We start from the raw sequence: 16,946 nt of genomic DNA, 5'->3' as shown, positions 1-16,946 counted from the left end.
CATCTTGCGTTCAGGGACACACGCAGGCTGTTGGAAATACTATGGTTATCATAGCGGAAGGCAATATTTAAGAATTATTATTATTATTATTATTATTATTATTATTATTATTATTATTATTATTATTATTATTATTATTATTATTATGAGACCACTGAATCCCATTTTTAACCAGAAGGATTCGTTCTTGAGATGTATAGAGATGAAATACTGAGGAAGTTGAACCGCTAAATGGGAAAAAACCCAAAGGATCTGATGAAAAGCACAATGCACAAAGCAGTGCACCCGGGGAGCCTAAGCTGTGAGGACGACCCATTAGTACCATCTGCAGTGCACCACGCTAAGCAAACTGTAGGCGGTCCCCACCTTAGAGTACGACTTACATGGCGCATTCCTCAGGCGAAAAACCTTTAACGATGGGACCGGTTGTATTAATGGATATTCCTCCCAGCATGTAGTTGTAGTCATTCACGTAATTTCCTGTAAAGAAGGATAAGTGATTTTATTTTACGCAAATACAATCATTATTATTGGTATAATGATCACATTGCCATTGAAAGATGGTGGAATCTATTACCAGTACCATCAAGACGTGCAGATTTGAATTATGGAAAAACAAACACTATCCGTTAAATTGTATGTACGTATGTAAAACACTGTAATGAAAGCAGCATCCTGGACAAAAAATTATTTACTAGACCATTTAAGTAAATGTTGGGGTAACTAAAATTCCCCCTTTTTTTTTTAGAACAAGGAACAATGTGATACTCTAAACTTCATGAAATAAGTCTTCCTGTGAACTGTTTATGTTATTCACTACGAAAACAACAGCTGTCGACAACGATAATAGTCCTTTATTACGGTAGTCAGCGCAGAACGGGTGGTAATCAAATGTAAATCGTGTTATTTGGAAATATTTTGGTCTACCGTGGGCATACTAGTTGGAGCGACTGGATCCATCACGACCTACTGTATACGACTACAGAGCTCAGAAACTCCAGTAATTGCCCCATTGACGCCCACGGGAATTCTGATCAGTCCCCTAGTGTCTACTGCAAATTTTTTATAGAGTCAGAAACTGTAATCCAAGTGCGGCTAAACCTGGATCCCATTTACGTCTTGAGAAGCTATAAGGTGAAAATAACAACAATGACTTAGACACGATGGACCAGTGACTTTATTTGAAAGGAATTTTTTTTTTAGTTAGTGAACGGAGAGTCATGAAAGCAATGTATCAGACGAAGCAGTTAATCCAGGTATCTGAACCATAATCAGAGAGGGACAGATCGATAACTGTGCATCATATGATGATGGCGGGGCTAATTAGCCTAGTACAAAATCGACATGGGTAAGGTCCACATACAGATCTGCATTCGAAACCAGCAGGCACAACCCGTAAAACAATTGACGAACGTTGCTTCTTCCTTTCAACGACTTCGGTGAGTAAATAACGCTGTCAGCTTACGGTGGCCTATCATCAACGTGTAGTGTATGGCATCTTCTCATTTTGTGAGTGTGGTGGCTTTTTTTTTATTAGTGACCATTGCTTTAACAATTATATTGCGGTTGATTCTGACGAAGTACGTGGTACGCCCTTCGAGAGGTGTAACGCCATAACCTAAATTCATTGACCTTACTCTCTTTCTGAAGGACGTCACTCAAGGGCAGGTTTACAAGGTAAGGCCATTTTTTAACGTTATTAAAAGACGTTAACATTTCTTTGTGCAGGCTAGTAGTTGTATATTAGGAGTTAAGATATAACTAAAAGTATCTTCGTTATAGCTGTAAGGAAAAGAAAATATAAATACCATCTTTGAACTCTGGGTGAGGTTAGGTTAAGTTAGGATGATACCCTTAGATTCCGCGTTATTAAATTCCAAATCCCAGAACATACTGAGTAATAAGTAACACATCGCAACTTGAATGACCATGTCTAACCTAAGTTAACCCAATGTAGAGGGCATTCTCACATACACTAGCAAATAGAGCCCGAAAATGTTTTGGGTTGTAGACTTTGAAGGAAAGATTGCAAGCTTGACGTGAGTTTGGATGGCAGTCTATTTAACAATATAAAAGTGTTCGATGCCTGAATAGGCTTTATTTTCTATGTTGTTTTGTTTCTGAGCTAAATAGTGGTGAGAAATACCTCCAGTGTTTTAGGAGGTCAACTATTTTTTATGACTGGTGGTTACAACCACCCCTGATGACACTTTTCCTTATATTGTGCTGTTGATTATGAAGTGGTTTGCTATCAAGGTATTCATTCCCTGAGTTGAACTTAAATTACTGTGGTAATAATAAAGTTTTGGGATACATAAATAAACAGTACGTGAACTGTATTCTTGACTGTCAAAAGGGCTGTGGAAGACGTAGCAGATTTAAGATGGAGGTCTTGCCGTAGGATAAGTTAGTCTGGGGAGACCGAGTTTTGAGTTTTATTTACCAGCAGCGAGTATGTTTAACATTGGTTTTGCATTAGACTACAAAAATCAAAATGAATTAAAGAAACTTGCATGGTTTGATTAGACTACTAAAATTAAAATGAATTAAGGAAACTTCCATGGTTTGATGAAAAGGACAATCATTTAATTTCATATTATTTTGTTCTGGAATGTTTTCTGCCAAGCAGTTACCCATGGGCAAATCTCTTATCATCTTTATTCTGATGTCAGTATTTGTTGTGGCGTTATATAATATCCCATTCGAAGATGATATCTCGAACATGGTTAGCTGCGTGAAGTGTTCTTTAGATGCTGATAATATTTCTTTCATGAGCATATACCCTTAGGTCTGTATTTAAGCTTAATGTGACTTTGCGTGGCGTATTATTCTCCAGAATAGGAAGGTTTTCCCTCTGATAAATTTTCTAAGTCTCATCGGTCCATTATGTTTCGGATTCTGCTCTTCGGCAAGGCTCGACCTTGTCAATGTCTCATCCCTCGGCGAGTGGATACTTAATGCTTGTTGACTGATTGAATAGTTTATGAATTTGACGTCGCAATGACTGTGGTCATCGAGGTAGACATTGTGCTTATATTACATTAGTTGTATGGAGATAGAAATCTTGAGCTATTAATTGGATGTATTTCTTCTTGTGTATGCATGGAACCTTACCTTTTCCTATACTCCAGAATCTCGACATTCTGGGTTCATACAGAAACGACGAGTTCTTGACTACGAGTTAATCACTTATACCGAAGCCAGAAAAAAATATGTAGTTTTCAAAAGCTGGCAATGAGGCTCTGAATATCTTATGGTAGCTACCATATTTTAGGCCTGCCAACTCAACCCTCCCGTTCCCCAAGTTAAAAATGCAGGGGATAAAACATATGGAAAAATCACATCTCGGGTCAGTTTCCTGGATTCCCATCGCAAAATACTTCATAATAGCACTGATTTGCAGGCAACAGAGTAGGTTTCGTTGTGGGAAAAATGGAGAAAACCATCTCAAAAATATCGAAATGAAGTCCCCATCGACTTGTACAAGCAGCAGCCCGTGATTGGCATAACACCAGGTTAATCGAGCAACAAGCTTGCGAACAACCTCGATGACATAGTTATGGTGAATCCCAACTTGGCATCCGTATTGATTCTGAAGTCGTAAAAGTGGACATTCTGCGTGAACGATGACGTAATGCCAACAACATCGCGCTCAGGTGCGAGCAAAATTGGTCAGTGCAGATTTGTCGAGTTTGGCGCGATTGCGGTAAAAATCGAGAACTTGAATAACGAATGTCAGTGGTGGCCAGCGGGGGAATGGTAGTGGAAGGTTTGGTGCTCTACTTGGGATTTTTAGGTGAACACTAACACTGAAGCGGCAAAAAAAAAAAAAAACTGAGAGCATTTTGACTTTGGTTATTGATATCTTAAAGCATTTACGCCCCAAAAATATAAACTGTAATACCCTCAACATTAAGGTTGGTTAGTTAGTTGGTATAGATTAAGGTGCTTTTATGCCAGCTCAGGCCTAATATAGTCCCTTGAGTGTGAAAAGATGTTGAATGGACTAAAAGGCCTAGTGCGGACCTCTGGACTCCTACCAACGAGTCAAGACGTCTTTGCTAGCTGATGATTCAATTGATAACAAGGGAATAGATCCTTATCCTTTTAAGCTTTCTTGGAATATTTTCAGACTATATTTTCTCACATTACAGTGAGAAAAACAGTATTCCTTGGACTTCATTGTACTGTTCCTTTCTCTCCCCTACTGTGCTCTGGAACTCGATTCCTGATTCTGTTTGCCCTGAATCTAAGCTAAAGCGGTAGGTGAATTGGTTCCCTCGAAGTTAAGTACCACATTTTCCCCCCTCAGCTTCTATTCTTTGCGTCCTCCGGACTTGGGCTATCAAAGAACATTGGGGTGCGCGTTCCATTAAAAAGAGACAGACAGACAGACACTTACTGCTGTGGACGTAACTGTCTATTTTGGTCTCAAAGCGAGTCTCGTTGATTTCCCGCGCGTGTTCACTGTAGAGAAGACACTCTCTGGCAATTTCGTTGTGGGCGAGCGTCTCGCATCGGAAATCCTTCCAGGAAATGCACAGTTGCATGCAACTGAGGAGCGAGTTGTCGTTCTGTCAACAGAAAACAAAAATACCCCTGTACAGCGCAAAAAAAAAGTATCATTTACGATATGTGAGGTTTAGCAGATCGAGGAAGCATCTGAAAAGAGAGTTGGGATTAAATCCCATTTCGTTAAACGATAAATCGTGTTATTTTTTCTTAAATAATACATAAACCAAGGCTAAAGACATGGTTCTTTTGTTAATTTAAGGTAAAAGAATCGAAAGTCATGTGGTATCGTAAAAAAAAAAAAGTTCTCCAAAGTCCTGCATTCACACGTTTTAGGGCTCTATATTTCTTTCCACCCTTGAAGACCTAGGCAATTTTCGTGCCCACGTAACCCGGAACCAAATTCTCTCGTTAGTGTGAAAAATGAAAACTGATTGGTTGTCTACAATACTAGGAGTTACCCTCATGCTAAAGCCAGACATGACCTTGGCTTGTAAAATACCATGTATATATACCCCCTATCAGCGTGGGTTATTCTCTGCGATGAGCAATTTGATTGATTGGGGTTAATATTCCACGATAATAAGTATCCCCGTCACATGGAGGATTAGAAAACTGGTCTTGATTCGCTCGAAGTATCCTATCCCATTCAAAGAATCTCTTTAAAACGTGCAATATCAAATGCCACATTACGAATGACTGATTCCGTTTGCTCCAAACCCAAGTTCATTTAATGTTAACACATTAAATACTCAAAACTTATATCGTAAAATAACTCCCTTTTTTATATTCTTACCGGTTCCAAGATGGCGTCTGGGTCTTTGATTGTGCGATGCCTTTCAAACAAGTAAAACTGCTTTCTAATTGGATCTGTCGGGTCGGGGGTTTTGAACATGATGTGCTGTGTAGCAGTGAAGTTGACATCCTTTTCCTTTGAAAGAAGACAACAGTTGATTCAGGATTATAAAATTACAGGCGATAAGCTATAAAATTACGGGCGATAATACCAAACCCAGTAGTTCAGAATACGATAAGCAATATTAATCATAATCACCTTTGCAATGATGAATTTCAGTGTTTACAAGTGATTTCATTAGGATGAATGCACACTTAATAAAACGCGCATTGTCTTTCGTTTGCTTTGGATAGGACTATCTCATTCCTGTTGCAGTTTTCAAGATGATGAACTGTTAAGTGTACATTTTTACTGAGTTTTGGATTTTTCCGTTGTTGTTATTCATTGAAACTCTGAAAGATTTAGATCATATGGTGTCATCGTCATCATGGCTTGTTCAGTAACATCAGTCCATACAGTGCATATGCATATATATACTGTATATGTATATATATATATATATATATATATATATATATATATATATATATATATATATATATATATATATATATATATATATATATATATATATATATATATATATATATATATATATATATATATATATATGTGTGTGTGTGTGTGCGTGTGCGTGCGCGCCCGCATATGTGTTTGTATGTGTATTGCGGTATGCATGTGTGTATGTGGAGGTAGAATTGTACACATACTATATAAATTACGTTCATATTTAAATGAAAAAATTAATATTACTGTTATGCCGGTTCTTACGTAGCAGATTTGACTAAAGCCCCTTAAAAAATATACAGTGAAACATTTAAATGGAAAAACCTTTATAGAACAATACAGTACCTCAAATCTAATGCTGAACTGAAACTTCTTCTCGCTAATGTAACTCCTGAGGCGGTTGTCTACTTCGGCCGTGGGCAGGTCGTCGAAGGTGTGGTTCTCGTGATTGTCTATGTAGTGCATGCAGGTGTAGTTCTTGGTCTGGGGCCCCTGAGCCCCTGTGCTTTTGCTGAGATAGCAAGACCCTTGCTCTTTGCAGTAATGGAACGATCTGTTTGGAAAAAAATAGTGACTTTGTAGTTAATACTCTCTCTCTCTCTCTCTCTCTCTCTCTCTCTCTCTCTCTCTCTCTCTCTCTCTCTCTCTCTCTCTCTCTCATTTATTGTCTAATGTATTCTAACCTTGCGTTGTGCTGTGACTTCTCTACCATGGTACGTAGTATTATTCCTTTGTAACAGCTCTCTTCAGCAGATGAGTTCTTTTGCTTGAGGGTAAAATCGAGCATACCTTTTTTTGTTCGTTTGCTCTGTTTTTTATTATATTCAGTGTTAATTTATTGCTCTTTGTTATTAATTACGTATATTCAGTAACATTTGTCACTTTGCATTATGATTCAGATCTGTTTGTTGCTGCTGAATATGTATATAAATAGAACTTGCAGATCTTGTTTCTGTGCAATGTTGCAAGTTCTTCACCTCTTGTTGCTGTGATATTTTCTGTTATTGTCTGTATTATTCATACTATAAAATTCATCCCTATGGAACAAACTGAAAAACCATGCACTGGCAGAATAAACTTCCACAGAATAAAAGGAAAAACCCCAAAAGGGATATATACTGTAATCCAGCAGGATTAATAACTGACTTAGGTATTCACGTGTAATCACCGTCTCCTTTTAGCTGTGTTTGGAGATCGTGGAGCCTCTAGAAGAGGCGATAAGGTTGGCATAGGTCCTACCGAACATGAACAATTTGAGACAGTAGCTGAAGAATTTTGAGGAAAGGCGTTTTCCACTTCACATGATTTTCACAGTGGAAAGGAAAATATTAAAATGAACAATATTTTTAAAGAATAGTAAAAAGAAAGTAAGAGAACTAGTATAATTTTATCCACAGTGATGATTATTCTTATCTTCATAATTTCGACTTCGAGACAGCTTTGATATAGGCTTCATAATTTAATCCACCTACTTGCACTCGAAAAGTTCCTCCATGGTACACAGTTCAGCGCATCCTTCTATATTCAATACGTCGAATCCTGTCTCCTCATCTCCAGGGATTTCGAAGGGATCGTCTGGCATCCTACCATAAAAAAAAGAATTAGGAGTCAATTATTGTCATATTCACTTCAGTTATTCCTCCCATTACATGAAGGCTCATAAATGCTTAATGGCAAAATTGGCAGAAGAGTGAGATGGTTGTTCTTCAATTTTGTAATTCTATTCTGCTTTAGCAGTTATTTCTGCTGCTTATCTTTTATCATTCCCTTTTTGGTAGGTTAGTGAATTCCTCAGTAATGGGACTTGTGGGGGAGGTCAAGGGTCGGGTTGGGGAGACGGGGGGAGGCGTCTAAGGAAGCTTAGTTAGGTCATGATAGGTGACATCAGTACCTATCAAACTCAAGGGAATTCCAAGCCACCCACCCCCTTCTTCCTTCCAGGAGACTTCCCACCCTGGCATTTGTGACATTCAAGGTGTTACCAAACCTGAAATTTTCCACTGGAAGTTCTTCTTAGGGGTAGGATGGGGGAATCTTTACTAAATCCCACAAAATTAAACTGACCCCGGTGGTTGGTCGCTTTACGTTAAGCTAACATTTATACCAACACTGTCCTTAACCCAAAGCGTGATAAGGTGCTGTAGGGAGTGAAGGGCACGATGTGGACCTCTGGACTCATCGGGAGAGGAAGACTGCACTTCATGAAAGCTGATTGTCCAGCCGTAGAGAACTGGCCCATTTAGAACTAATGGTATGGAAAATCAAGGAATATTTTTTTTTGTCCGGTCCCTGCACGACAATGCTACAAGTCATATACATATTTTTCATTGTTACGCAATGCAAAAGCGAAAGATGATACGTTTAAGAGGAAAAATGCCATGTTTGTTCAAATTCGTAATGGAATAACTATTCAAAACAATAAGAAAATCTTGTTCGTTAATCAGATTCCAATGAATGCACCTGTAACCGTAGAGGTAAGGTGCCCTTTCCAGTAGTTTGACCTCGACTATAATGACGTCAGAGTCCGAAGTATTGGAGTACCATCCTGAAACTCCGTCGCTGACCTGGAAAGAAAAGAAAGACTTAATGGAGTCGTATGTGTGTGTATATGTATGTATGTATGTATGTATATATATTATATATATGTAATATGTATATATATATATATATATATATATATATATATATATATATATATATATATAGTTGAATTTTCATAATATAATTGATTGTCAAAATTTGAGAGATCGTTCAATAGATTTGTAATTCGACTGCTCGTGAATTATAAATACCTTTGGTGAGTTGAGTCAGATTTTATGCAAAAAATTTCTAGTAGATAATACTTTGATGTTAACTAACCATCATACATAATTTAGGCGTTTATAAATTTTATGAGAACAAGTCCAATAAATGTATGTATAACGTAGTTTTTTTTAATTTGCAATACATAAGGTGCCTTACGACAAATCTTACGAGGACCCCTCTAGTAGATTTATAGCTTGAATTCCCATAACACACAACATACTGGTGGCCTTTGTTAAATCTCTCCAGGACTCACTCGGTATTTCCTCGAGTGTAGATGGTTAATAACACATTTGGCACCTTGTGCCAACTTTCTGCTTCCAAGAATCTCTCGTATAAAACCATTTCATGTCATACTCACGTCGATGCTTCCAATTCGCGTAGGTGACACGTCTCCGATCTCGAGCAAGGAGCCGAAAACGTCGTTTTTAAACTCGTTGTCGTTGGCAGCTTCTGTGGCAAATTGCTCTGTTGAATAATAATAATAATAATAATAATAATAATAATAATAATAATAATAATAATAATGATAATAATACAGGTTTTGTTAAACAAAATGGCAGTTTCAACAGCATTTATTTTATACAGTAAACGCTCAATTCGTCTTATTGTTTTTCTTGCGCTGGAATGGTTGCAAGTAATTGACCAATTGACCAATATTCAAATCCGGTGGTTTAGTGATGTGAAGGAAGACTACCTCCTACACATCACTAAACCACCGGATAGGAATATTGGTCAATTGCTTGCAACCATTCCAGCGCAAGAAAAACAATTAATAAGACGAATTGAGCGTTTACTATATAAAATAAATGGTGTTGAAACTGCCATTTTGTTTAACAAAACCTGTATTAAAGAAGGTCTTTTTCCTAATTTTACAAATAATAATAATAATAATAATAATAAGTCTACGAGTAATAGACGCCCCTTTTAGACGTACTGTCGTCCAGCCCGTGCAGAATAAATAAGCAGCTTCTGTGGCAAATTGCTGTGTTGAAGAAGGAGGAGGAGGAAGATCTGGGATATGTTCGGTGGAAATTGTACCCATAATCATAGGAACACTAGGCACGATCCCAAGATCCCTAAAAAGGAACCGGGAAAAACTAGAAGCCGAAGTAGCTCAAGGACTCGTGCAGAAGAGTGTGCTACTAGGAACAGCACACACAGTGAGGAAAGTGATGGACTCCTAAAGAAGCAGGATGCAGCCTGGAACCCCACACTATAAAAACCACCCAGTCCAATAGGATGACTGTGATAGAAAAAAAATATATAATAATTATAATAGTCTACGGGTAATAGACGTCCCTTTTAGACGTGCTGTCGTCCTGCCCGTGCAGAGTAAGGGCACCTTGCTCTGAACTTCTGGACTCGGCATATTACTGACAGTCGGATAATAGTCAGCAGTAGTGTAGCGCTAGTACTGACCAGTTAATTCACTACTTCCTCAGTTCCCTATCACATCACATTGCACGAAATGGTTACTTATTTACAGCAGTATTGGTTTTGGATGCATTTTCTTTCCCCGAAAGACTCGAAATCCTGAAGGTGCAGTATAGTGATAAAATGCCCCTCAACTCCATACGATTTCGAGAGGTGTTCAGCATGACCGAGTGACCATTACGCCATGATTTTACTGTCGCCGAAACAGGCCCGTTCTTTCCACGGTACATTACGGGCTTTCCATTTTGCTATTTTGATCATTTTCATACTCTAATTGTATTCTGCTTTCTTCCACGGTGTCAGATATATCATACGATTTATTAATTAGAATTTTTTTTAAAGTGAAGTGACTAATATTGACCGTTAGTTCAAGTATATTTTATGAAATATGAAACATGTGTGTTAAATCCTCGGGACTTATGTTTTTTTTCCTTATATGTAGGAGACCATTTAAATTAAAGCCGGTTTGAATTTTCTAACCAAGTACTGTATGGTACGACCAGTTTCTTTCCTTTGCGATTTCTTATGCTTAATTTTGCGACATTGCCAAAAAGACTTTCATCCCAAAGGAATAAAATCATCCTCAGTAACGAAAATTTAAGGAAGCTAACCTGTAAGTTACCCTTAAAATAGCGAACAATGCCAGTTGTTTGTTAAACAGTTCATGCCCTACTTGACGAAACCTGTCACCGGTACAGACTTATAGGTCTGCGTGCTGTTCATAAGCATTACAAATGTTCACCTGCCCATGAATGCACTTCTCCAAATACTGTGTAGCTAAACATTCCCATAAATAAAATCTTTTGGTCATAATTGACTAATTCCAGCTCATTTCTGAATGTACTATAGGTACGCCGATGGGGGTAACGCAGCAAAAAGAGGTCCGTGCACTGTAATTATTACATAAGGTGCGCACATATCTGCTTTCTTCCAACTTGCTTTCTTCCAACTTACTTTCCACCCTCTCCTAACAGTTGCTTCGTAGTGTAACTGCGAGGTTTTCCTCCTGTTACCTTTCAAACCTTCTACTCTCAATTAGTTCCTCATTGGACGGGTTAGGAGTTGAACCGTTCTCTCTCTGAACCCGCTTTCGAAATGTGTCATGGAGAAACTGACTGAAGACTTTTATTGAAAAATTATTGAGAGGTTCGTGTAGTTTAGACTAGAGTTCATTCCATAAACCGTTGTACGAATTCTGACCTTCGTCAGCGGGGAAGAAAATGTACAGAGTAGACCAATCGTCCGACCATTTGTCAAAACATTCGGTGACGGAGAACTCGCTCGGGCTGACCATCAGGTTGAGTTTGGCGTCGAAGATATTCGTGGTCGTCATGTCTTCTATCTGTTAAAGTGATATCAGAGAAAGCAACATTGTTATTAATCGCATATAATAATATTTAAAGAATTTATGGGTATCTTGATAAGATTTCTGCGATATAGTATCGATAATTGCATCAGCAATAATTATCTGTGGTGCAAAACTCTCTTCAGCCGGGCCAAGAACTTGAATTCAAGACGGATGGTTAAATTTTACTATGGAAATAAGGATACTGGGTTTATGAGACAAGAAAATTACTGTAACCTATTTCAAGAGAGTGTGAGATGAACTCTACAGCTCAGAGTGAAATTAATTTGAAGTGTATTTTCCGTAGAATTTATCCAAAACTGTAGAGCGTCATCAGCAGTACAGATTGTGATAAGATAGAGTATGGCTTATCACGTGTAGGCGTCACGGCCCTTTTGTGTCATACATTCCTAGATAATTCGGAGTAACACTCATTATCATTAAGTAACAATGAATAATGAAATGATCAAATCCACTGTAATCCATAAATGTCAATGATTGTGAAAACTGTTCTCAAGAATCCTCTGAAGTAATAGTGTTGCTAAGATACAACAATATTTTACAGAAATTTTATCGGTATCAGAACAGTGGCTGTCAAGCAAGATTGAATCTACAGTGTTAAAATCGCTGACTGCATTATGTCGAACTCACAAGCAGTGGGTCCGTCTTGTTGTAGACAAACAGATCCCCTCTGCTTGGTATGCCCAGGAAGTCGGGAGAGGATTCTTCGCCCTGAAGGAATGGTAAATATTTTCAAAGTCTATTTATATTATATTATAAAGACATAAACACCATCACACGCAAGAGTGTATATATATATATATATATATATATATATATATATATATATATATATATATATATATATATATATATATATATATATATATATATATATATATATAATAATATATATACTGTATATATATAATATGTATATTATATATATATAGCCTATATTATATACATACTTATATAAAACGCACCCACCTTGACGAAATAATACTCGAGAACTGCCTTAGGTATGTTTACTAGGAACTCGGAATCTGGGTCAGGTATGTCCGAACGAGTCGAGGTGTAGAGGTCGCCTCTCTGTGACCTGGCATCTCGCTGTCCCACGTACGCGTACTTGTCGTCGATGTGAAACAGCTCGTTAGGACCCGCCATCACTCCGAAGCTTCCGATGTATCCGGCTGTTTGGGAAAGAAATTGAGAAAGAACAGTTAACTTCAATGAAGCTAAAGAAAATTTTACATATAATTCAAAGTAAATGTTAGATATCGCCTGAAATAAACTTCAAAACAGTGAGACGAGTAACTGTATTTTATGTGTATCTCTCTCTCTCTCTCTCTCTCTCTCTCTCTCTCTCTCTCTCTCTCTCTCTCTCTCTATATATATATATATATATATATATATATATATATATATATATATATATATATATATATATATATATATATATATATATATATATATATGTTTGTATATATATACATATACAGTATGTTTGTGTTTATACAATACTGTATATATATATATATATATATATATATATATATATATATATATATATATATATATATATACTGTATATATACACAAACAAAAATATATATAATATATATATGTATATATGATTTGTTCATTTTTTCCAAAAGCAAACCCACCGTATATTTACATACTCGTAGTACTTACGATGCGTTTTGTCGAAGGAGTAAGGAGGAATGAAGTCCCGTTCACACTTGCCGTACTGTCTGTTAATGGCGTACTGAACACCTGAGGAGGAATTTCACTCTCAGTGATGATGTGCAGTTGAGTAAATAGAAACAAGTATTTGCATATGAAAATACTTCTAGTTACTGATCGTCTACGGCTTCTGTCAGTCCTTTTCAGTAGTTATAGCAGGATACTATATGGGGAAAGAGTTATTATTCCTAGAATGCGCTTCATGTGTGATTAAGTATGTATACAGGAATTTCGCATATAACTGTGTGTACTGAATTAAAATTGTGTGCCTCATTTTATTATATACCAGATTTTAATGTTTTTACATTTGACAATGGACACAGAAATACAGGAGTGCACCGTTAAGTACTTATGGATTTAAAAAAGACTTGAAAATGTAAATATTTGTTTCTATACAAATTCTGTATAACTCATTTGTTTCCCATGTACCAGTGTTTCAGTAGCAGTTGGAAGAGTGTTTGGTCGTACGAATAGGAAATTTGGGCGTCAGAATAGCATATTAATGGGGAGTGAGATAAGAGAATGATAAAAATAATTGAGCGGATTACATCCTTGGCTTACCTGTATTAAAATCATGGATGATTTTGTCCGCCACTTTGTCGTCTCCAGCTTGCTCCTCTGGTATGGCAGTGTCCAGGCGTACCATGCCCAAATCCTCTGAATATGTCAGCTGCAAAAAGGAAGTAATCAGATTGGTGATGAGTGCCTGACACTTTCTTGCCTACAGCTGTAAATTCGAGGAAAAGTAGCCTATAATTTACAGACAGATTTATCTACAATCTACCGCTTGCAGTTTTACTGTATTTAGCTTAATTTCTTTTTTCTCTCCTGGAATCTTCGGCCGCAAATGCCGTCATTCCACCTCACGTGGTGCATTGTGGGCATTACGTAAGGTTCTTCCCAGCGTCCACTTGGCCCCTAGCTGCAACCCCTTTCGTTACTTTTACTGGACCTCTGATCATAATCTCTTTTTTTCCATATACTTTCCACCCTCTCCTGACAATTGTTTCATAATGCAACTGCTTTGAGGTTTTCCTCCCGTTACACGTTTAAAATCTGTTTTACTCTAAATTTCCCTTTCAGCGCTGAATGACCTCATAGGTCCCAGTGCTTGGCTTTAGGCCTAAATTTCATATTCCATTCTATTCTATTCAGATTAAAACCTTTAGAGACAGAGTCAGCAGACTAAAAACCCAGGAGGGCTCCGAAGGGAAATGAGCCTGCAAGGAGAGACAAGTTGTAGTAAAAGTGATAAATAAATAGATAGGAGGGAATAGAAAATGGAACCGATGCACCTGAAATATAGGAGACGTCAGCAGAAAGCAGGAATGAATTTGCCCCTCGCTTAAACATTTGAAGATCAGAAGATTCCATACCTACATTTGGCTAACTATTTCACTTTATAGATGCAGCCAAGATAATTATAACTCCTAGCAGACAGCAGCGTTAAACCTGGCGCTAGAAAATGACACATTCTTTGCAGCAGAAGCAGCTGCATATTTATCTGGCCCAGAGGCCCTAGTACCATCTATGTTTGTTAGTATTTGGTAAAATGAGGTAGTGTTCCGGAAGCAGTACCTGATATTTTTCAAGCTGCTGCCCTCGGTCGAAGAGCATTCCGTCGATGAAAGGATTCAGGATGACCTCGCTTGACATCGTGAAATGGGAGGGGATCTTGGGCACCTTCTTGTCCGGCTCGATGCTTACCTTGTCCTCGCAGTCGAGGCCACGGGGCGTCTGTAAAATGTGTAGATTACTTCGATTTTTAAGGAATGTCTGTGTAACCTGTTTTTCCCTTTTGTGTCAGCTCAAGTAAATTAGGACGTAGTATGTCAAATCTTCTGCATCCAGCCTCTGAGCCATACTGCAGCTTCCACAGCGTTTATAAAGGTTTCTGTTACTGTCGTTATTTGGTTCATTCATCAAAGAAAAGAAAATGTTTTCATGCTGATGTAACAATATTCATTTCTTAAAAGTTCGCTCTCGTCAAATGTTTTGTAATAACTCATTATTCCCTTACATTGGCTAACATTGCTGTACAGGGATTCCTCATTTTCACTCCTACCCTACCGTATGTGAAACCGACATAATAGATAGTAATTTTGGCGTTTCTAGCTATTACTGAATTGTAATTGCACTCCAGCCCTAAGGGGCATTTCAAACAGTTTTCACTCGTAAAGGAGATGGAATTATGGATGTTTTTCTAATCGTCTTAGTAGGGAAGTTCATTTTTGGAAGTTAACAGTACTGAAGCGTTCCAAGCATTGAAAGAGAAGAAGACAGTCATTTTTCTGGTAAATTTATCATAACCAAAGCTATTCTTACCTAACGTAACCTGGCAGATACCTCTTTCATTCCTACTTACTCGACCTCCGTCCATATTCACCATCTTCCATCTTCCTGTCCACCCTCTCCAAACAATTGTTTCATAGTGCAACTACGAGGTTTTCCTCCTGTTACACATTTTGACCTCAGAGGTCCCACCCCTTGGCCTAAATTCTGTATTCCAATTCCAATTCCTGGTAGATACACATGGAAAGAACCGCCAGTCGTGCATAGCGGGGGTACTTACTTCAATGCTGCTATGGCGCCCCAGTGCGGGAAAGAAATTGACCACCGTGTACCGGATGTGCTCTGACCTCATTTCCGGGAGGACCTCAAACATGACAGGTAGTCGATTGGCGATCTGAGGGTCGTCGAAGAGACCCTTCTGTGGCATGTCGAACAGGTCTTTGGCTGTGGGAGAAATAAGATTGTTTTAGTAAACTGCCGTCACAGCTTCAATGGTCGTCAATGGCAAAAGTAAATATTTATTAAAAGTAAATCCCTGTTTGATAGGGTATTATGAAATTTTTTGGGAATGTATGTAATGTGTGATTCTTATACTTGATTACTAATTAACCCACTCTAACGTAACTTAACCTAACCAAGGATGCTGCATCCTACCTACCTGAATTCAGGTGTATCGGTCTTGTTTTCTGTTACCTCAGTTTATTTATTCATCACCTTTTCCTATAACTTGTCTCTTTCTGCAGGCTGATTTCCCTTTGCAGCCCACTTGCGTTTATAGTCAGTTGAGTCTGTCCTTAAGGGCTTCCAGGTGAAGAGTTAAAGAAAGAACGGGGTCTTTGCATCCCTTATGCTGAAACTCACGCAGCTAGTGCTTACTGGGATACATCCTAATTTAGCCCAGGGCACAGTATCCTACCTGCACATGGAACTAACGCCCACCGACCTCCTCACCCTATATTATAATTACTGCTTACCTGAGGCTTTTCAGGACAGTCTTGTGACCTTGGAAGGTTCGGGTAATAGGTAATGTAGGGGATTATACATTTATACAGTGCGAATTAAAAGATTATTCTCTCTCTCTCTCTCTCTCTCTCTCTCTCTCTCTCTCTCTCTCTCTCTCTCTCTCTCTCTCTCTCTCTCTGCCAAGTAAAGAATTTACTTACCGGAAAAGTACAAGTTGATTTCAACCCTTCCATCCACACAGATGTACCATTTTTCACATTTGATTCCGTCGATGGTAAACTCAGATCCGTGAAATTCCTGAAAGGAAGAATAATCGCATGAAGAAAACGAGGAAAACAAAGGAAAACGAGCCCCCTCACTTACAAAAACTCTGGTCAGGGTAATCGAAGAAAATCATTTTTCTTATATGTCACAAGTTCATCTTAAACTTTCACATGTCGTTGTTGGCATCTTTAATAAACAAGGGAACGCAACTTGCTATGATTT

The 16,946-nt window shown here is 38.0% G+C and overlaps 1 protein-coding gene across 1 annotated transcript in view; it reads right to left on the bottom strand.

Annotated features, from left to right (window-relative positions):
- Positions 1 to 16,946, bottom strand: part of LOC136832046 (uncharacterized) — a 36,661-nt gene that overhangs the window by 5,940 nt on the left and 13,775 nt on the right. The window contains exons 5-19 of the mRNA XM_067092560.1: positions 16,661 to 16,757; positions 15,778 to 15,941; positions 14,784 to 14,942; positions 13,767 to 13,875; positions 13,155 to 13,235; positions 12,450 to 12,652; positions 12,111 to 12,191; positions 11,315 to 11,456; positions 9,039 to 9,145; positions 8,336 to 8,439; positions 7,348 to 7,458; positions 6,221 to 6,428; positions 5,309 to 5,443; positions 4,403 to 4,574; positions 384 to 480 (exon numbers count right to left, since the gene is read on the bottom strand). Of these exons, the coding sequence (XP_066948661.1) occupies positions 384 to 480; positions 4,403 to 4,574; positions 5,309 to 5,443; positions 6,221 to 6,428; positions 7,348 to 7,458; positions 8,336 to 8,439; positions 9,039 to 9,145; positions 11,315 to 11,456; positions 12,111 to 12,191; positions 12,450 to 12,652; positions 13,155 to 13,235; positions 13,767 to 13,875; positions 14,784 to 14,942; positions 15,778 to 15,941; positions 16,661 to 16,757 (1,970 nt within the window). The remainder of the gene's footprint in view (positions 1 to 383; positions 481 to 4,402; positions 4,575 to 5,308; positions 5,444 to 6,220; positions 6,429 to 7,347; positions 7,459 to 8,335; positions 8,440 to 9,038; positions 9,146 to 11,314; positions 11,457 to 12,110; positions 12,192 to 12,449; positions 12,653 to 13,154; positions 13,236 to 13,766; positions 13,876 to 14,783; positions 14,943 to 15,777; positions 15,942 to 16,660; positions 16,758 to 16,946) is intronic.

The sequence above is a fragment of the Macrobrachium rosenbergii genome, chromosome 49 (genome assembly GCF_040412425.1).
Source record: "Macrobrachium rosenbergii isolate ZJJX-2024 chromosome 49, ASM4041242v1, whole genome shotgun sequence".
Lineage (NCBI taxonomy): Eukaryota > Metazoa > Arthropoda > Malacostraca > Decapoda > Palaemonidae > Macrobrachium > Macrobrachium rosenbergii.
Note: the sequence above shows the minus strand (reverse complement) of the source record. Positions and strands in the feature narration are given on the sequence as shown.